Genomic DNA, 22,210 nt, shown 5'->3' on the forward strand with positions numbered 1-22,210 from the left:
TTGTAGGCACTTGAACTCACAAATACTATGATTTTTCAGCCATGTCTGTTTAGTTCCTTGTTTCAAATTTAATCAAATTTTATTCTATAAAAAAGAAAAAAAAAAGAGAGATCTTCTATTACATGTCTAATGGGCATCATTCCTTATGTTGAGGGCTAGATGGGTGAAACAAAATAGAAGTGGAGGACGAGGGAGAAGAGAAAGAACTAAAGGAAGGAGGGGAAAGAAGAAAAGGATTGAGGAGGGAGGGACAGGGCAGAAAGGAACTGAGAGAGACTGAGAGAGTAAGGGGACTGCAGAGAGCTCAGCAGTTAAGAGCTCTTGCTTCTTCTCTTTGAGAGGACCTGAGTTTCCCAGCAGTCACGTTAGGCCATGCACAAAGGCTTGTAACTCCCACTCCAAGAAATCCATCACATGGTCTCTGCTGCTACCTGTACTCACCGAAGTACAGACATGTACACATAATTTCAATTTTTTAAAAAGTTAAGAGGAGAGGAAGGAAGAGAGAAAGTGGAAGAAGTAAGAGAGAAGAAAGGGGGTGGGAAAACTGTGTATTCTTAGGACTTTGACCACCTCTTGCCCTTGAATATAAAAGCTCCTTATTATTGGCTCTGGACTCCAGTCTTACAGCAGACACTTCCTTGTTCCCCAGTTCTCAGACCTTAAGATATAGACTGAGGCACTGTCTGCTCTCCTAGTTCTCCAGCCTGCAGATAGCCAACTTTGTAGACAATGTGACCACTATTTCTCTTGAGAGTCCTGAAAAACACAGATTTGCAATTATAAAGAAAAAAAAGTGCATTTGCAGACTACCCTGTATGGAAAAAAATAACCCTGATGATCTCACACAAGAAAATTCAGTATAATAAACTCATGAGTTGCAAGATGTTAGAAAAACACAAAGATCAATTGCATACCAAGATACAACAACCAAGCCAAAAGGAAATTAAGAAATGAATTATATTTATAATAGTATCAGAGTGGACAAAATGAGAGCTGGAGAGATATCTCAGTGGCTAAGAGTACATGCTGCTCTTGCAGAGGAAGGAAGGTTTTTTGCCAGCACCCATGTCAAATGGCCCATAGTGGCCTATGATTCTAGCTCCATGGGATTCAATGCTCGGTTTTGGCATCCCTGGGCACTGCATTCATGTAATGTGTAAGCACACACATCCCACAAATAAAAAATACACAAATATTTTTAAATGTATATGCATACAAAATTTGTGTGTAAATGTGGTGTTACTAGGAATGAAAAGTAGAAAAATATAATGTGAATACAGGATGTGGTGCAGTGTGCAACAGGATTTTAAGAGAATGAAATCCTGATACACAGTACAACAGGAAGGAGCCCTGCAAACATTATTTTAAGTGAAGCCATCCAGTAACAAAGGACTTCATATTATATGACCCCATTTATACTAACGTGCAGAACAGACAAACATACAGAATCACAAGGTAGATTGATGGTAGCCTCCATCTATGGGTCTGGGGATAAGTTATAGAGCAGCTCGTGGATGGGTTTCTGAAGGGTGAGAGAGGCTCCAAACTGAGCCTATGGTAGGAGTTTCACGGTTCAGAGAATATAGTAAAATTCGCCGAATTGAACAGTTGGATAAGTGAATTTTATACTATGTCAACTGACCTCTTTTTAGAAGATGATGTGAAAATCTAAAGATCAGTATGATCATTGAGAGGAGAGATATATATGGTCATGTATGGAAAGCACATTCAGGTGACAGAAAGCCAAGTCAGAAAGACTCAACTGTCCATAGACTCATTAAATCCTTTTCCGTTTTGAACTCAGTCTCAAAAGAGAAGACAACAAGTAGTTCTGTACTGGGTATGGGAGTTTCCTCCAACTTTTTTCTCTCTTCTTTTTTTCTTCCTTTTGTTGTTTATTTTGATATTTGATTTGGTATTAGGGTGGGGTTTAAAGATAAAATGGTACCCAGACTGCCTATGTAGTCCAGGTTAGACTCATTTTTGCAATCCTCCTGCCTAAGCCTTTCCACTGGAATTACAGGCTTGTACCCCTCTTCTGGACACATATGTACATACTTTTCTATAGATTACCCGTTCTTGGAAGACAGATGACTCAAATAATACTGACTATGTAAATGTCTTCATCTTTTAAAGATATGCAGGGAATCAGGCTTCAGAGATAGCTCAGTGGTTAAGAACACTTGCTGGCCTTACAGAATACTTGAATTCAGTCCCCAGCACCCACATCAGGTGACTCACAACTGCCTGTACCTCTAGTTCCAGGGAATCTATCTGACAGCCTCTTCTGGCACACACATGCTCATACCTACACATGTACACATACATACACACATAAGGAATTTTTTTAAAAGACTACAAATTTACAGTGACTCAGTGAGCTTATATGAAACATTTTTTTCATTTATTCAATGAATCAAGATTAAGAATGCAAGAAAAGTAGAGTGTAACCAATATCTGATTAGAGAAAAGTTTTGAGTTCAGATATTACCATGTATTTTCACTTGATTCAAGAATAAAAGTTTGAATTGGGAGTAGACAAATTTGTGTGTGCTCATGTAGGCTTACATAAAGCCTACTTCACTTTCTTTACATAACTTACTATAGTCACAATGCCGCATGCTAGATTCCCAGAATAGTAGAATGTGGTTGCCACGGGTTAGAGATGCTGATCACAGGATCCAAACTTTCAGTTAGCCCATGAAAACTATGACATTTCTGTGCCTTAGGTGAAGCAGAAATCAAAGCAGCCTGCTCCTGATGAACCACAAGGTTGTGGAAGGCAGAACCGAAACTCTGTGCTCCTAAGTGAATTGCTGTATTTGTTTTGATGCACACAAGACATTCCTATGAATTTCCCTGTTTAAAAATGAAGTTTAAAACAGCAGCAATCATCCCCAAAGAGGTTCTTATCACACACACTCATCACCAGGAATTACATAACAAGAGTTACTCCTTCTTCGAATGCTTCCTGTTAAGAAGCTGTGTGCTAGGAAGTATTTGCATCAACGAGTCCTTGACAGCTTACTGTGCAATAGCTATCTAAAAATAGTGACAACTCAGAGAATGGGTTTAGTTTGATTAAAAACAAAATTTACCAAGTCATGATTTTGAACATCGATTTCCCATGTGGAAGTGATATTCCTTTGTCTATGAAGTTGAAATTATCTCATGAACACAAGTTATGGAGGAAGCAATTTCAGAAGGGTTGTTAATCATGTAATGGAGAGATGACTCAGTAGTTAAGAGTACAATCTGCTCTTCCAAAGGACCCGAGTTTGATTTCCAGCACTGAGAAGGGGGTTAATATAGACTGTAACTCTAGTTCCAGGGGATCTGACACTCTCTTCTGGCCTTCGCAGGCACTGCAGGGTCACGGTACACAGATGTACATCAATATACAATCAATCAATAAATCTTTAAAAGAAGGAAGAGGAGGAGGGTGCACAGAGACCACATGAAGACATGTGTTAGCTACAGAGACTCTCTGTGTGTGTGTGTGTGTGTGTGTGTGTGCACAAGCTGTGTTTCTTATCTACTCATCACTCGTGGACACTCGATTAGAGAGAGATTCCGTTATAACACTCCAATGAACATGGATACACAAATGTATCTTCAACACACACCTTTCGTTTATTTTGGCTATCATAATACCATGCCATAGTTTAAATTTTTTGAGGCCTCTCCATAAGTGATATGCTGGTTCTCATCTCCTACTAAAAATATGTAAGGGTTCCTTCTTCAAATGGGGTTTTAGGATTTATGTTGTTTTACATTTAATTATGTGTTCATGCGTTGATGGGAGGGGTGGCTGAAGGGAGAGGGGTGGGGGAAATATGAGAACAAGTGAGTGCAGGTGCTAATAGTGTCCAGAAGAGGGCACTGGACACCCTGACACCACAGTAGCATTATAGGCAGGTGTGAACTACCTGACTTGGGTGCTAGATTTCAAACTTGTAGCCTCTGCAAGGAGAGTACATATTCTTAACTGATGATACATCTCTTCAGCCCCAAGTAAAAATATTTTAAAATCCAGGACAAGGGAGGCAAGGGGGGCAACATTTGTAATGTTTTAATAAATAAATAAATAAATAAATAAATAAATAAATAAATAAAGTACTTTGAATAATTTGAAAATTGAAACAATAAATATAAAATAGTTACAAGAAACATTTGTAAAACAACTAGTGCCATTTTTTTTTAGTATCTATCCAAGTAAAATTAGTTTGTTATTTTATGTGACGGAAGCTTTGCCTGCATGTATGTTAGTGTACTACGTGCATTCATTGTACTCAGCAAGTCCTAAAATCATTGCCTTTCACTGCTCCAAGCTGTGGTTGTGAGGCCTCGTCTTCCTGTGGCTGTCAGTTTCTGCTGCTGGCTGGAATCGATGGAGTACACTCTCCCTCAGAACCCCGGTGGTTGGTGAGTAAGAGCAGGGAAGAAAAGTCTGAAGTAGGGCAACATCCCACATTGCTGTGTGTCTTTAAAATAAAACAAGTCCGCTGCACAGTGATTATGCCAACAATCCTAGCACTGGAGAAACCAAGGCAGGAGGATTACTGTGAATTTGAGGCCAGCCTGGGTTACATAGGGAGTTCAGTTTTTAAAAGAGAGAAATGAAAGCAGCAACATGTAATGATGAGAATACATACATGTCTGAAATTCTCAGAGAATAAACAAATACATATTTTTTAACATCAAGCAAAGAGACCAGTGATGAATGCCAGGCAAAATTATATACTTTGTGCTAAAAGGAAATATGAGAAGATATAAATCAAGAGGAGGGAATCTCTGAAAGGAATCAGCTTTTGGGATCAGGGAAAAAATATTTCAAGGGGAAAATGAACACAATATCTAATTTTGCCATGAAAATAAAATGTAAGATCATGTGTGATCTGGAAAGCTGTGTGACCCAAGGAGCCAGTCCTGAGAAAGAATGAGGTCAAGGCATGTCCAAACACCAACAATCTTGTCCTGAGACTATCAGGAATAGGCCTGCTTCCTCCTTGCTCTGGGCCTGCATGTCACAGCTCACGTAGCATTCCCTGCCACTCTCGAGGTAATCAGGTAGCCTCCTGGCCAGGTTTCAGGATAAACTTCCTCTCTCCTTATATGGACATGTCCCATCAAGAACCTGGAATTCCTCTTCATGCAAATGAAGCATTCCCAGGACCTTCGCCCCAGCCAATAATATACACTCATCCCCAAGCCCCCTACCTACTCCCCAAGGTTTATATTACCCATATTACCCCCAATAAACTGAGCTGTTTCACTGAAAACCATCTCTGGAGAATGCTGTTTTTCCTGCACTCACTCTGACCAAGATCCTGTCTAACTCACCTACCCAGCAAAGCTTCATTCCTTCCAGTCCAGCCTGGTGTGCAAGGCTGCATGGATCTCCCGAAGGGGAAAGAGGACCCTGGCCAACAAGAGCAAGACAGTAAAACATACCAATGAAAACTTGAATCATTCTGCAGGGTTAAGGGATAAGGCAAAAGCCAAAAAGTGGACGTAAAATGAGAGATAACTTATTTCTCGAAGATAAGAAGAATTGTTTAAATAATGTCAAGAAAGCCATGAGGGTGGGGAGGGGAGTGAAGCATGTAACTGCCAAATCAATCATAAGCTTCATCTAATACAAGGCAATTGATTAATGGACGCAAATCTATTGATCTTGTTGCAAGCGGTACTATGACAGAAGCTTCTAGTCAAAACCCACAAACTACAGTGGAAGCAAGGGGCTCAGGGGAACACTTCAGCATATGTAAAACTTGGAGGGTTAGAGAGAAGGCTCCCTGCTTAAGAATACTGGCTGTTCTGCCAGAAGACCCCTATTCAATCCCTAGCACCTGCATGCCAGTTCACAACTGTGTAACTCCAGAGAAGGGAAACAATCTTGGGATTCCCTGAGAATTGGGAAATTGGAGTGTGGGGAGAGAAAAGCAGCAGAGGCAAACAAAATGAAACGAAACAAAACAAAACAAATAAACCAGAGATGAGAAAGAAGAGGAAAAGACAGCAGTACGGTAATGAGGCAAGTGGTGGTCTCACTCCAAAAAGTCCTCATCAGTTTACTATCAACCTAGGGAACGAGAGTTCTTACCCACCAGGTCCCTTTCTTGAATACAATGCAAACAGAGAAGAAAGTTAGATTAAAGCAAAAAATTTAAGGCCAGCTCTCTGCTAATTAATAAAACAGAACAGATTCACTAAAGGAAAACAAAGGGCTGTAGAGGAGACAGCAATGAGCCAGAAAGCAGAGAGAAGGGACTCAGCTGAGCTCTTCTGGACCTCAACTTCCTTGGCCTTTACCAGACATGGACAGGCTAAATCCCAGAAGTTTTGGGTGCTTATAAGGGGGACTGGATAGAGAATAAGGTACTTGCGTATTGTGTGGGCAGGAGGAAGGAAGAGCCCCTTCTAGGATGGAAGCAGACAGAACCAACTAGAGATTGCCCTATGAGTCAGGGAAGCACCTGGCATTATGTCTTGGCTTCTTTTCTTTTCTCACTTTTCTTTGCTCCTTTCTTTTTGTTGTTGTTATTGTTGTTACTATTATTGTTGCTATTACAAAAGTACTCTGACAAAGGCAACTTAATGGGAAAAGGGTTAGTTTGGGCTCACAGTCAAGGCACACCACCAGGGTAGGGAGGACCAGGCAATAGGAGCTTGAAGCAGCTGGTTACCTGGCAGCTACAGTCAAGAAGCAGAGAGCCATGAGTGCCTGCTGAGGCTCCAATCCCTCTCCACTTCCAAGCTGCAAGCCAGGGAGCGGTGCCACCCGCAGTAAGTTAACTCAATCAAGATAATACCCTGCAGGCAGGACCAGAGATCCGTCTCCGGAGCAACTCTAGATTTTTGTGAAGATGACAACACTACCCATCGCCTTTGGACTTACCTGTTATAATTCCTGTTGTTCAAGAGCATTCCTTTAGACTATACCAGAGAACATGATCAAATCTCCCTGTTATTGCTGCATTCTTAACTGCTTCAGAGTCATTATTGTGGCTTGTGTTTAACTGTTGATTAGGAAGTAGGAAAATGGTAATTAAATGTGCTGTTAAGCTGGGCGTGGTGCCTCCACCTTTAATCCCAGCTCTTAGGAGGCAGGGGCAAGTAGATGTCTGTGAGTTTGAGGCCAGCCTGTTCTATAGAGCAAGCTCTAGCAATTTCTAGGACAGAGAGAGATACACAATAGAAAGGGCCTGTCTCCTATATATGTATATACATATATATTTATATAGAGACAGTAACCCATTTCAGAATCATCAACAAAGAACAGTATGAAACAATTTTAGTATTATCCATAATTAAATAATATTTGAATTTCTATTATATTAAATCCCTTTGGCCAAAAGCCCAGAGGTGAAATCTGAGTCCAAGGCAGATGTGTCACGAAAAAGGAAAAAGCATTTATTCACACATTCAAGACCAGTCAGAAACAAATATGCAGTGGCCATATACATTTTAAATTAACTTTTGTTAATCTTGTAACCTTGAAATTTCATCATTATACACAGAGTATTTTAAACCAAGGTTGAATTATTTATATATATTTTGTAATTATATAATATATATATATATATATAATATTTATCATTGAGTCAAGATAACAATATAGAACTCAGTCATTTGAAAACTTCCTGATAGGAACTCATGATCAAATTAAATCATTATTAAAAATAGATTCTTCTCTTATACAATACTCTCCAGCCAGTTTCCCCTCCCTCCACTTCTCCCAGCTTCCCTACCTCCCCTCTGCCCCAGATCCATTCCTTATTCGTTTCTGTGAGAAATGGCCTCTAAGCAGGCCTCCAAGAGACAAAAACCAATCATGACAAAACAAGACAATGCAAAGAGCTCTTATATCAAGGCTGGACGAGGCAACTCACTAGGAGGAAATGAGTCCCAAGAGCAGAAAAAAACAGTCAGAGACACATCTGTTGAGAGTCCCACAAAAACACCCAGCTAACAGGTGTAACATACACAGAGAGAGCCTGATACAGACCCAGGCAGGCCCCTGCCTGCCACTTCAGTCTCTGGGAGCCTGAGTCCTGCTTAGGTGATCTAGTGCCCATGTTTTCCTAGAGTCCTCCATCCCTTATGACTCCTACAATCTTTCCTCCCCCTACTCCACAGGGTTCCCAATATCTTAAGATAGGGGGAGCTGATGGAGGATGTTGTCCTTAGCAATGGAACCCCAATGTCAGTTTTCAGACAGTGACCTTCTGTCCCAGCATCAGCCTGTGTTGTTTAGGATCTCCATGGGAAGCCCTCAGCCAACAACTCAACCAAATTCAACCTAGCCTCACCAGTGGTTACAAAACCTAAGTCTCACCTAGCTACAAAAGATGTCCAGGTCAGACTCAGTATCTTCCATTACTAGGAGTCCACACTAGGGTCACCTTCATAGATTCCAGCAAGTTTTTACTACACTGGGTTTCCACACACCCCACCCCAAGTGCCCCCAATTCCAGCTGTCTCACCACACCTTCCCACCATCCCCTACCTGATTGTTCCCACTCCCATCCCAACCTGCCCCCTCCCCCTGCAGTCCACCTTTAGAATCTATTTCCCCTTCCCAGGGAGGTCCATGCATCCCCACTAGATCCCTCCTGTTTACCAAACCTCTCTGGGTCTGTAGATTATAGTTTGATTATCATTTACTTAGCAGCTACTATCCACTTATAAGTGAATACATACCATACTTGTCTTTCTGGGTCTGGGTTATAATGAAATACTTGCTTTCATACTTTTATAAGAATAGGTAATTGCTTGTTTTAAATTCTGCACCTCTTTTAAATTACTCAAAAGATGGGTCTCTATTACAATATTATGGAATCAAAGTTGCAGTAGTGTGTCATAGACTAGAACTTCTCTCAGCCTTGGTCAGAAAAGCCTCTTTCCAGGATAGTCGCTATTTAAAGCAGAGATTTATAACTGGTCAAGGTATTGAGAGTAAGCAAGTATAGAGTGCTCAGCTCTGAGCAGGACTTCTGTAACAACCCCTCCAAGGCCTAGGAATACTAGGAGAGGATGGAAAGACTTTCAGAGCTGAAGGGGCATGGTGCCATCAAATGCTATCTTCTGGACGTGACATGTCCATTGCAATCAGAAAGTTACAGTATTTGTGACTGTGTTCATAAGTCCAGAACACACACACACACACACACACACACACACACACACACACACAGAGAGAGAGAGAGAGAGAGAGAGAGAGAGAGAGAGAGAGAGAGACATACGACAGCAGAGGCGAGAAAGACAGCTCCAAAGTTTAGAGCACCCATGTTGCAGCTGCAGGCTCCAACATCCTCCTCCCCACTTCCTAGGGCATTGCACAAACCCATAATCCCATACATACACACAAATATATAAATAATTAAAAATGAAAGTAAAGTGAATTTTAATTGAAATAGAAAAGGAGAAGTAAGCAAAGACTGCTTATTATATTTGTTTCTTAAACGTGTCAGTGAAATAATTTTCATATAAAGAATTGAGAATTAAAAAAGAAAACACAGGATCCTAAGAGAAAATATTTTTTAACACATAATGTACTGCCAACAAATTATCAACAGGAATTTTAAACATAAGACGTAGAAGGTAAAAAAAGTCATTTGAAAATTCTTATTAGCATTAACACTCTTTAAGCTTCCTTCAAAGTTGAGAAGACCGATAAAGGAATAAACAGAACCAACTATTTACATAAAGCACTTAAGAACACATTTAATCATAAAAGGCTACCATTTGCCACATGCTTCCCAGCACTTAATCCTCCCATTTATATAGGATTAAGACATTTCTACTGCCTATTTTTGAGCAACCAAGATAGAAACCCAAATTGGAAAAAAAAAAAAATGGGAGGAGAGAGATGGCTCACTAGAGAATGTCTTAGTTGGGATTTTATTGCTGTGAATGAACACCATCATCACAGCAGCTGTTATAAAGGAAAACATTTCACTGGGGCTGGCTTACAGTTTCAGAGCTTTAGTCCATTATTGTCGTGGCAGGAAGCATGGCAGGCGGACATGGTTCTGGAGAAGGAGCTGAGAACTCTACCTCTGGATTCACAGGCAGCAGGAAGAGCAAATGAGCCAGTAGGTCTGATTTTGAGCTTCAGAGATCTCAAAGCCAGCTGCTACTGAAGCACTTTCTCCAACAAAGCCACACCTTCCAATAGTGCCACTCCCTATGGGGGCTATTTTTATTCACACCACCACAGAGCACTTATAGATAACTGTTTTTATAGATTTACAGAACCAAGGGTCCAAATGAATACTGTTCCTTGGTCAACTCACAGCTAACTGCCTGAAATGCCAGATCCAACATCTCTGGTCTCTGAGGGTAGCCACACTCCTGTGCCCATACATTCCCCACATCACCAACACCCCCAGATATAATTTTAAAATCTAAAACGTTTTTTAAAATTAAAGAGAAAAGGCCAGGCATGATGGTGCATGTTTTTAATCCCAGCACTAGGAGAGTCAGAGGCAGGTGGATCTCTGAGTTCAAGACCAGCCTAGTCTACATACCTATCAGGAGTTCCAGGACAGCTTGGACTACATAAAGACCCTGTCTCAAATAAAACATCACTTGTATCTAGTTAAAGACCGTTATGGTCAAGACCAGCCGGCTTGGCTCTTTCTTATTTTCATGAGATGTACTGGAATGGACAAAATCCTGAACACCCTGCCCCCACCACCGTCACCACCCCAACTCCTCACCCCCACCCCCACTGCAGTCATGAGAGCTGAGAACCTACTCGCTGGGCATTGCTCCTGAGGACACGCCCTTCCCCGCCACCCCGGAAAGGAGTCCAGCAAGAGTTCAGGATAATTATTTTTCCGTTAACCTGGTAGAGAAGAGACTTATAGAGATTAATTTTGTAAGAATAATAATGTTCCTTCACACCCTATTCTGAATCTTGAGATTCGGCTCACTGCAGATGGGGTTTTCCAGGCACTGTTCTTTGCTGTTTTCTGCCAGACACATGGCATTTTAAGTCACTGAGGATGGTATGAGGGTGCTACAAGAACAAATTCAGAAAATTAGCAGAGGACCAACTACATACTCTAACACCATTGTAACATCTGAGAAGTTCTGCAACAAACAAAATAAGATAAAGATGAACTGATTCCTAAAACTCAGAGAGAACACTCTAGAATGTAATAACCACACTGTAGAGAAGCCTACCATCTCATTATCTGTAAAGAGAACGAAAGCATTTTTTTTTTTTTAACTTGCCATTGTGTTTTTAGAAAGAGGGGACTGAGCTGCAGTGAACAACAACCAAAGAAAAAAAGCAAAAACCAAAACAATGCAAAACAAAACAAAACAAAACAAAAACCCTCACTGTACATTCTGGTCCGCTACCCAGACCAAATGGCTAATAGCAGGCAGACCTGCCCGGGCAAGCCTTGGCACTGAACACTCAGTTCCGCAGCTTAAGGAAGGACAGTTCGGAAACGCTCCAATGAGAGAGGCTGCGAGAGTCGGGCGTGGCTCGAAAGGGGAGGAGAATTGAAGTCTGGACAATGGGAAGTGTGCGCTGATTGGCCGAGCTTCCTCAGCGGCCATCCATCAAAAGAACCACACCAATCAGCGACGTAGATGCGTCCCAGCTAGAGAGCCAGGTCTCCAGCTTGTTCCTCCACTGCCCGGCGCAGTCCTTCGCTGCGCGCTGACCCCGAGGAAGGCAGTGCTTGGTCAGGGCGCTGAGGGACCCTCCACCGGGACGCCGGCCCCTCCCCGGGCCTCTGCTCACTTGCCCCCCACTCCCTAGTCCGTCCCCCTAGTAGGCCTGTCGGATCGGGGACGTGGGGCGAGCTGAGAGCAGGCCCGGGGTGGGTGGTCACCGTGGTGAAGACGTGGCTGTCAAGGTGAGAGGGGACTATGGGGTGGATCTCAGAACCCTGCACTCTGGAACGCAAGCCCGGGCTAGTCTGCTCCTAGAGAGAGGCGCAGCGGGAGCGTTATTCCTATGCCATGCCTCCCCAGTCCCAACCTGTACCCCTGAACTGAGTTAGTGGTTCCTCACCAAGGCGACTTTCCTGTCATATCTTTAAATTGCCCAGGGAAGAATCGTCCTCTGTATCCAGGGCTTAGGTTGTGCCCAGGACTCAGAGGAAGTGTAACGCATACTTCCACCAATGCAACTCCCCAGCTTCACCTAACTTTTTCTTTTGGTTTTTAAATGGCGTTAGACTATTCGGAGCACTGAGTGCCAAGCACCGTGCCACACTGAGTCATATCGTGTGTTATTCACAGCCACTCCAAGAAACAGATGTTGTCACCCTCATTTCACAGGTGTAAAAATAAGCTCATTATCTGGCAATAAACGGGCACCTGTGTACTAAGCGGTTTGTGTGACTCCTTTTAAGCTACCCAATCTATGAGCTATGAGATTGTAGGTAATAATCGTATTTCTGCTTCATAGGTAAGGAACTAAGAAGGTTCACGTTGTTAACATATATGGCAGAGTATGTACTACCATTTGACTTTTAGTTTGGGTGTATCATGTGGGGCAGTATCTGTTTGTGGCATGTACTGACAATGAAGAAGTCTTTGCTTAAGTAGGAGAAAAAAACTGTTTTAAGCCATAGTTTATGTCCTATACAAACTCACAATTTAGGAATGTGACCTACTGGGAGAAGGTAAAAATACTTACAGACCTTTGCTTTGCAGTGTCTTCGTCTTAGACTTAATGGAAATGGGGTGGGGGTAGAGGGGGCATGCACTATAAAGCACTTTTTGCCACAATGCAGAGATAGCCAGGCAGGGAGGGTTCTTATGCTCTTTTCTGGGTTTGTTCTATTTATAGATGATAGAAGTACTGACAACTGACTCTCAGAAACTGCTACACCAGCTGAACACCCTGTTGGAACAGGAGTCTAGATGTCAGCCAAAGGTCTGCGGCTTGAAACTAATTGAGTCTGCCCATGATAATGGCCTCAGAATGACTGCAAGACTACGGGACTTTGAAGTAAAAGATCTACTTAGTCTAACTCAGTTCTTTGGCTTTGACACGGAGACATTTTCCCTAGCTGTGAATTTACTGGACAGATTCTTGTCTAAAATGAAGGTATGTTTATGCTACAATATCTCAGTTCTTAATTTCTCTCCATGTGTTTAAGAGATCAAATTGCAGAGGGCTGGAGAAATGGCTCAGTAGCTAGGAGTGCATGTTGGTCTTCTAGAAAATCTAAATTAAGTTCCAACAGCTAGGTGGGCAGTTGAAATCTGAGGCCCTCTTCTAGCCTCCTCTGGCACTTGCACAAATGTACCAAACATACACACACACACACAAAATTAATAAAAAGTTTTTCCATCAAATTTCTGGATTAGGGCTGGTATACAAAAACCACTTTCAAATGTCGCAATGCTTCCTTTCCATAATGAAGACTTGTAAGACATCACTTATTAGTTGTATACTGAAGTAGAAAGCAATATAACATCAAGCCATTAATTGTAGTACTCCAGTAGTAGGAAAGCTGGCTGTATGTAACAAACTGTCTTGAGCCAGCAAAATAACTGAACACAGAGAGTACTTGTTACACAGGCCTCAGAGAGTCAAGTCTGAGTGCTGTCCCTGGAACACTTAAGTGAAGAGAATGAACCAACTCCCCAAAGCTGTCCTCTGACCTTCACACATACACCAGGGCAGACACATGCCCTCCTAGCTAACTCTCCCTTACACAGAGGAGTAATAAAAAATAAAACTAAGGGCCTGGTGAAATGCCTTTAATCCTAGCACTCAGATGGCAGAGACAGGCAGGTTTCTGTGAGTTCGAGGCCAGCCAGGTATACATGGTGACTTCCAGGACAGCCAAGGCTACAGAGTGAGACCATTTCAAAAGATAAAAATTAAAACAAACAAACAAAAAAAAAAAAAAAAAGCAAAACAAAAACATAGAAATTTCTTAAAAACTGTTTTACATACATTTGTATGTTTGTGTGTGTTTGTGTGCATATGGACACACCCATGCCGTAGAGGTGAGGACCACTGCAGGAATGGTTCTCACTGAACACTATACGGGTCCTGGGGATTGAGCTCAGGTCATCAGCCTCCTTTCCCACTGAGCCACCACACTAACCCCAATCAAAACCTTTCTTGATAGACTGGATATTTCCATTCATCTATTCACATCATAGATTTAAAGTTAAATCTCCATTAAAGTCTGAATGTTAGGTTGTGGATTTGGAATTAGGGTGTATTTCTTAATTACTACCCACATATAAAAATTCTAATTCCCTTAGCCATCTGGCATTTCCAGCTCCAGTTTGCATGCAATAGAAAAGGAAGGATTTACGGAGTTATTTCCCAGTAACTGACAAAATATTCATATGGCTTTCAAAGTTTTAACTCTTAAAACAGCATCTATCTTCCCTATCCACCCAAGGCCACTGGTTTCAAGTAGGGTACAGAAGACTGTCAGGCTCCTGTCCAAGTAGAATATGTTAAATCTGTTGTAGCGATTTGTCTTGATATACTTTTCATAATGACGGTCTGAGTCCTAGGTTCCCTCTGTGTCCTATTGAAGCACTGTAAAGACACTGTTGTGTTTGCAGGTACAGGCGAAGCACCTTGGGTGTGTTGGACTGAGCTGCTTTTATTTGGCTGTGAAAGCGACTGAAGAGGAAAGGAATGTCCCACTGGCGACTGATTTGATCCGAATAAGTCAGTATAGATTCACAGTTTCAGACCTGATGAGAATGGAGAAGATTGTGTTGGAGAAAGTGTGTTGGAAAGTCAAAGCTACTACTGCCTTTCAATTTCTGCAGCTCTATTATTCACTCATTCACGACACCTTGCCATTTGAGAGGTATGTGAAATTTGTTTCGAACAAAAAAAGCTTGGAAATCAAAGGGATACTGTCTGAAGGTTTCATAAAATCGGGATTTTCATCATAGAATTTGGATCAAAATAAGGACCTGTGGTCCCTTGGACTTTGCTGCCTAACAGAAGTGAAAAGATGCCTGTCAGTCATTTATTGAAAGTTCCTTCTTAAGATTATAGCACGTTTCTACTCTACAGAACCTAGGAAATAAACATTTAACATAAATTATAGAAATACATTCAAAAGATGCAGAATTTTTATTGAAATAAAATCATGGTATTTGTGGTATACTACTGTTTACTAAATGGTTTTTGACCAGAATCATTTAAAACTCGTTTAAGAAGTTCCTGACACTGATAGAAGAGAATTTCCTTTTCTTAAAATAATTTTTATATAGTGTGTATGAGCTTTATTTTAAAAACTGCCTTCAATACATTTTTAAAACTGCCAACTAGATATGTCCACATAAAATCAATCCCATTTTCTTTTTAAAGGAGAAACGATCTGAATTTTGAAAGACTAGAAGCCCAACTTAAGGCCTGCCACTGCAGGATCATATTTTCTAAGGCAAAGGTATGTATTTTATATGATTAATCCTAATTACAGAAACCTATTTTTGTCATTGACATTTACTTTATCTTTTGCAGCCTTCTGTGCTGGCGCTATCCATCATTGCGTTGGAGATCCAAGCACTGAAGTACGTAGAGTTAACAGAAGGAGTAGAATGTATTCAGAAACATTCCAAGGTATGCCAAGGTTATAGCACTGATCCATCCTATTAGCAAGCTACAAGAGAAATGTATCCACTGTACATGCTAAAGTAAAACAAGACGCTGTGTATTGATCTGAAGCTTAAATGGTTCTCCCTTAGTTCCCTTTGGATGATGTGGAAACATATTAATGAGAATATATTACTATAAATACAGTGGGGCTTTTTTTTTTAATTTATGTACAGATAAGTGGCCGAGATTTGACCTTCTGGCAAGAGCTTGTTTCCAAGTGTTTAACTGAATATTCATCAAACAAGTGCTCCAAACCAAACGGTCAGAAGTTGAAATGGATTGTGTCTGGACGCACTGCACGGCAACTGAAGCACAGTTATTATAGAATAACTCACCTCCCAACGATTCCTGAGACCATTTGTTAGTTGATAAATCTGGTTGTTATTCTCTGTATACAGAAATTTTTCCAGTATGATCATTTTCTGCTACAAGTGAAGAATTGAAATACTATCTTCAATGTAAAGAATATGGGATGAAAACATAAAGGAAAAGTGAACTTGTTGACTGATCTAGATAGTGAATACTGGAAGGCATTCACTGTGTACAGTGAGTAGCAGTTTTAAGAGAAAGGACATACCAAATCCCTAGATATATGCTAATACTTTTCATCAAAGGATTAGCGTAGTAGCAAAGAGAATACTTTAAACTCGAATTTTAAAAGTAGTTACTGAAATAGCACTTCTTTAAGTTACGTACCACCCCACTGAAGCTTATTTAAAGTTGCATAAGCCCAAGCAGAACAACAAGAATTGTGACCCATATATGAACAAATTTTAATCTGCCCATTGACTCTGAAAATGAAGTACAAACCTGGGTGATGGACTTACAAAGTAATATAGGGCATGCCCACGTGAGGTTTCTGGAAACTGCCAGAGTGTCTTAATTCTATAGCTAGTATTTTACCTCTATAGCATTTGGACTAATACAAAGTAATTATATGCATGAAAATGTAAAATTGGTCTCTGATACATATACATTTTGACATCTACATTTCTTAATCATAGCAAAGATTTATCTTTTTATGATTAAAGACAATTTTTTTTTCTTAATGTATGGCAGCACATGCCTTTAATCCCAGCACTAGAGAGGCAGAGGCAGGTAGATCTCTGAGTTCAAAGCCAGGCTGGCCTACACAGTGAGTTCCAGGACAGCTAGAGAGCTATATAATGGAGAGACCCTGTCTCAAAAACACTCAAAACAAACAACAACCAAACACCAGCGGTAAATGTTGCTGGGAAGATAGGGAAGATGGTTTAGAAGGGAAGGATGCTTGCCCTCAAGCCTGACAACCCGACTTCAGGACCCACAAGATGGAAAGAGAGAACAAACTCCCAAGTTCTGTCACATATGCACATACCTCACCACCCCCCGCAGGAAATACATGATCATGCGTCTGAGATATCACCAGTTCACCCTTAGCAGCTCGCAGTTTGTAGGCAGATTTCTGTTAAGTTGGGTCTGTGTTGTTTGCCTATGTGGCAGGATTACAGCAGCAGCAAAAACTGTCCCTCAAGTCTTTCTGCCTCTCTGACCTGAGTTTCCTACGGTACAGGATTTACTCTGAGAAACCTCAGCACCTTGCCACAGTAGCCTTGGCAGAATGGCCTCACGGTTAGGGAAACTCCCGATTCTAGGCTTGGGAGAGCTATGCTTAGATTTGAATTCACCTGGGAAGCATTCAAATCAAGGCTAAAGACATAAATGTGAAACAAAACTGTGAACCTTCATTTTAAAGTTCATCTGACTTCTCAGATTTGATCAATATATACTTAGGTAGTATTAAAAATGGTAAACTGCTTAATTTAAATCTCAAAATTTAAATTATGAGGTTTACGTGAAAACCAACATTTCACGAATGCACTTTTAAGGTATTAAAAGAGGTATTTAAGCAGTAAATGGTTTCTTGGCACCCATAACCAAGTAATAATTAATTTACAGGTGGGATTTTTTTTATTGCTATGAGAATTACATTTAAAATTGTGGGTGTTTTATATAAAGCAGATTTCACAAGTTTTGAAAATTTGTTACCTTTAATATTTCTTCTAGAGAATAGGTGTTTGTATCCATAATAAAAGAAAAATTCGTCAGAACTGCTGCTGCAACCTAGTCCCATTTGAGAGAATTGTCTTTATGGTCTTAAGAACTGGAGGAATCCTCACTCTGAAAATTTATTTATTGCACTAAAGTTAGTTTAGGCTTGATAAAACACTCCAGACATTTTTACTACAGACTGTTTCTATAAAACTGCCACTGCTTCTAATGGAGAATTTTATTTTAAAAGAAATGAAATTGCTGAGTATATCTGCAAAACCTTTCTCTAAGTCTTACAGGACATAAGGAGGCACCTCCCTAATTATAAGAGCCGTTGTGCTCAGAGTCTCCATGCTGGCTCGAATGTATGATCTACACTGTTAAAACGTAGGCAGCTCCTCGGGGCCCTGGACAGCCTGAGTCTACCTAGAGTAGCTGGAACCATGTTGACATGTAATGGATAAGAAAATTATCCATTGAGAAGCTGAACAATAAACCAAAGAACGGGTGTATTTTATTCTTAACCTCTGTAAACCATGTTACACTGAGAACACTTCAGTTCTTCCTAAAGGTTGATAGGGTTCAATCTGAAAACAATATTGATTTGGAGTGGACAGAAGTTAACTAACCAACTACCATTATGTTTTGAATACACCTTTCAATAAAATGATTGACATGCAACCTTCCTTGTCTTGGTTTCTTTTGTGGTTTAAGTGTTTTAGCACTATTATAAAATAAGCTTTCTTTATATTGTATATTAATTTTACTAAAGTAAGATACACAGAAGCAGAAACAAACTCTCTTAGTAGTGCAGTTATCAAGCTGGGAATGGTGCTACAGTTTTAATTCCAACTGGGAACCAGCCCGGTCTTCATAGGAAGCTCCAGGCCAGCCAAGCCTACATGGTGAGACCCTATCTCAAAAATATAGTAGCCATCACCCAGTTACTTTCATTTAAAAAACAAACAAACAAAACCACAGGTTAAGTGTATTGGTTGAATGGACCTAAAACAATGTATTTTGTATGCATTATTGTGAATCATGTTTTTCATTTAGACCCACCAGTGCTATGGATATTATTCATAATAAAAATGTATGTGTGCACTTCTTACTGAGCTTAATTAAGGTTATTCACTTGAGCATGGGCAGAAAGTTATTTATTGGAACATGGGAAGCTTCTCAATGGATGCAACCTTGCAGAAAGCAACTGTGCTATCTAGTTTTATGTCAGCTTCACACAGGAAGGGCTAACTTCAACTGAGAAAATGCCTCCACTGGACTGGCCTCTGGGCAAGCTGTGAGGAACAGGCCATGAAGCAGCATGCTTCCTCGCCATCTGCCTGATCCTGCCCAGGTTCCTGCCCTCACTCCCTTCTAGGGTATTCTGTGATATGCAAGTGTATCCTGCCCAGGCTCCTGCCCTCACTCCCTTCTAGGATAGTCTGTGATATGCAAGTGTAAGCACAACAAACCCTTTCCTTCCTGACTTGCTTTGAATCCTGGGATTTCTCACAGCACTGGGAATCCTAAATTAGACACATCCCTTCCCTTAGTCACCTATGTCAACAGTCCCTCGGGGATAGGTGGGGCCTCATGAACCCTTCCCAAGATATGTTAATGTTTCTTAGGGCCTTTAAAGGAGAGATAAAGCAGGTACTGTGAAGAAGTGACCCTAACCTGTTGTCCTTGACTCAAGTTAGTCAGAAGCTCCCTTTCCAAGTACTTGAACAAACACAAGATATACGTATATAAATAATTGCTATTTCTGACCTATCGACTGTGGCCAGCAGTGATTTGTTGGTATAACTATAACCCACCTCACGTAAGTTCTTAACTGAATGAAGATAATCAGTTAGCAAATACATCAGACACAAGAAGTGAGTAGTACCGGGAATACTCATGGTGCTACAAGTAACATTAAAATTCACATGCTTTGGACTCTAGGACCTTTCGCTCTTATGATTCTGCATATTCTGTCCCAAAATGGAGAATTAATACATATGAAATTGCATAATCCCCATAATCCAAACCATATTCTGGGCTATCATGAGAGGATACTATGATGACTTTCCCTCTTTTATAATAGCAGAGTAGTCTTTATCAAACATGACGTCACAAACCAACCTAACAAAATGTGCTACACTTTACAGTGTTCACTGGAAAGCTTATATCCCAATCCAAAGCCAGATCCTTTTGGTTTGGTTGGTTTTGTTTTGTTTGTTTGTTTTGTTTTTTTACATTAGTTCAACAAATAGACACTGGAGCAATATAAACTGCCTGAGGAGGAAAATCACTAAATCTATCACTACATACAAACTGTGAAGCAAATGCGTAGCAGCGAAAGGAGAACTTGTCAGGTATTAGCTGGAAAACAGGACACTCCTCTTGGAGATGTACAGAATTGACTAGGCATTGCATCCTTAACCAGCCGGAAACTATCTGCAGCTGCATAAGGAAGTCATCAAGACAGACTAGGTAAAAAAGTAAGAAACTGAAATCATGCAAAGCGTGTTTGCTTAATAAAGTAGAAATGAATAACAGGCAAAATTCTAAGAACTTAAAAGTGAAACCGGAGACTTCCAAACAATTTGTGGTTCTAAGGATAAGCATCAAAATCCAACATTCTTTAGACTGAGTGGAAACGAAGGAACACCATATGTGGACGCGCTGTATCAGTGCAAATTACCGTCACTGCCTGTACTGACTACGACGGTCTTAAAAGTCAATAGATTCTACTTATGAAACTGGGGGGGGGGGGAGGGGGGCAAGTGAAACCCAGGCAAGTGAGCAAGCGGAAGGAAGCAATGAAAAAGATGGGGTGATAAAATTCTAACAAATTAGCAAGAGAAAAATCAAAATTGAAAACTAGTTCTTTGGAAAGAGTGATAGACGATAGAAAAACTGAGAGATTAACTCTGGTATTAGAAAAAAAAAGATATACTACTACAGACACTGGAAGACATGGGGGCTGAAGAGAAGGCTCAGAGTAAAGGCGAGCTGGCTGACAAGCGTAGTCAGCTGAGTGGGATCTCCGGAAAACACGTGGATGGAAAGGAAGAACAAACTTTCCGAAGCTGTTCTCTGACATCTCCAAGTGCTGCCAAATATGTCTGCATGCACATACAAAATAAGTAATTTTAAACAGAAAATGGGCCATAAAGAAGATAAGGGCTGGAGAGATGGCTCAGGGGTTAAGAGCAGACTCCTCTTCAGAGGTCCTGAATTCAATTCCCAGCAACCACATGGTGGCTCACAACCATCTGTAATGGGATCTGCTGCCCTCTTCTAGTGTGTCTGAAGAGAGCAAAGGTGGTGTATTCCTATGCATAAATAAATCTTTTTTTTTTTTAAGAAGATATGATAAGCAAGTCTACCTATACAGAGTTCAAATAATTTAAGTCAGTTCTTCAAAGACAAGAACTGCCACAATGTATGGGGCTGGAGACCTGAGGGGTGAAGAGCACTGGCTGCTCTTGCAGAAGACCTGGGTTCACTTCCCAGCACCCTCTTGGCAGCTCACAGCTGTCTACAACTCTAATTTCAGGGGATCCAATGCCCTGGTATGGTCTCTGTGAGCCATACACATGTGGTGCTCATTCATGCAGGAAAAAATACTCATACACATAAAGTGAGGAAAAAAACTTTTAAAAAAACTTTTAAAAAAACTGTCAAAATTTAACTAAAATGAACTATATAATTTGAATAATTTCTTATAGTTCTATAAAATTTTGAAAGGAGTGAACTGTAAAGATGACTTGGCAGTTAAGAGCACTGGCTGTTCTTGCAGAGGGCCCAGGTTCAATTCCCAACACCCATGTGGCAGCTCACAAGTGCCTATATCTCCACCTCTAGGGAATCTAACACTCTCGCACATATATGTAGGCAAAACACTAATGCACATAGAATAATAAATATTTTTTAAATGTAAAAGGTTCACAAGGTTCTAATAACTCTCTTCTAGACAGAGCTATTTCACAGTTCATCTTACAAGATCAGAATTAATGCATGAAGACAAGAGGAAGACATCAGAATAATTATCAGTATTCCAAGTGAACACAAATCTGAGATGAATGTAAATATGTAAACTGAGTGATACTCATGGCTAGGTTTGGGTGAGGGATTGTGACAAGCTATTTCATATTTTGAAAATAAGTACAGCTCACCACATTAACAGTCCAGACAAGAAAATGACCCAACCAGGTAGCACAGAGACATGATCTGGAAATATTAAACAACTTTCTCATTTTGTTTTCTGTTATTCTGCTTTTGTTGTTTTTCAAAACAGGTTTTCCTCTGTGGACCAGGCTAGCCTTGAATTCAGAGACCCACCTGCCTCTGCCATGCTGGGATTAAAGCTGGTGTACCATCACACCAGACTTTTACACCCTTTCCTGAAGTTCAGCTAGCTAGAAAATGTGGGGAATTTCAGCCTGATTTAAAAAAGGAAGTACGGATAGCAGGTAGCATTCCACGTACTGATGAAGAGCAATGTGATCACCATCCTAAAGCATAGCTAATACCAGGCTGGTCGATTTCTCTATTGTCTAGGCAGTA

At 40.7% G+C, this 22,210-nt stretch overlaps 1 protein-coding gene across 1 annotated transcript; it reads left to right on the forward strand.

The window, feature by feature from the left end:
- Positions 1–11,608: 11,608 nt before the first annotated feature.
- Ccng1 (cyclin G1) lies at positions 11,609–18,337 on the forward strand. The gene is made up of 6 exons (XM_021177848.3): positions 11,609–11,885; positions 12,827–13,087; positions 14,575–14,828; positions 15,338–15,416; positions 15,491–15,589; positions 15,799–18,337. The coding sequence occupies exons 2-6, from the start codon at positions 12,827–12,829 to the stop codon at positions 15,988–15,990; spliced, it is 885 nt and encodes a 294-aa protein (XP_021033507.1). The 5' UTR covers positions 11,609–11,885; the 3' UTR covers positions 15,991–18,337.
- Positions 18,338–22,210: the final 3,873 nt, after the last annotated feature.

This window comes from Mus caroli, unplaced genomic scaffold, assembly GCF_978045245.1.
Source record: "Mus caroli unplaced genomic scaffold, Mus_caroli_1 scaffold_13, whole genome shotgun sequence".
NCBI lineage: Eukaryota > Metazoa > Chordata > Mammalia > Rodentia > Muridae > Mus > Mus caroli.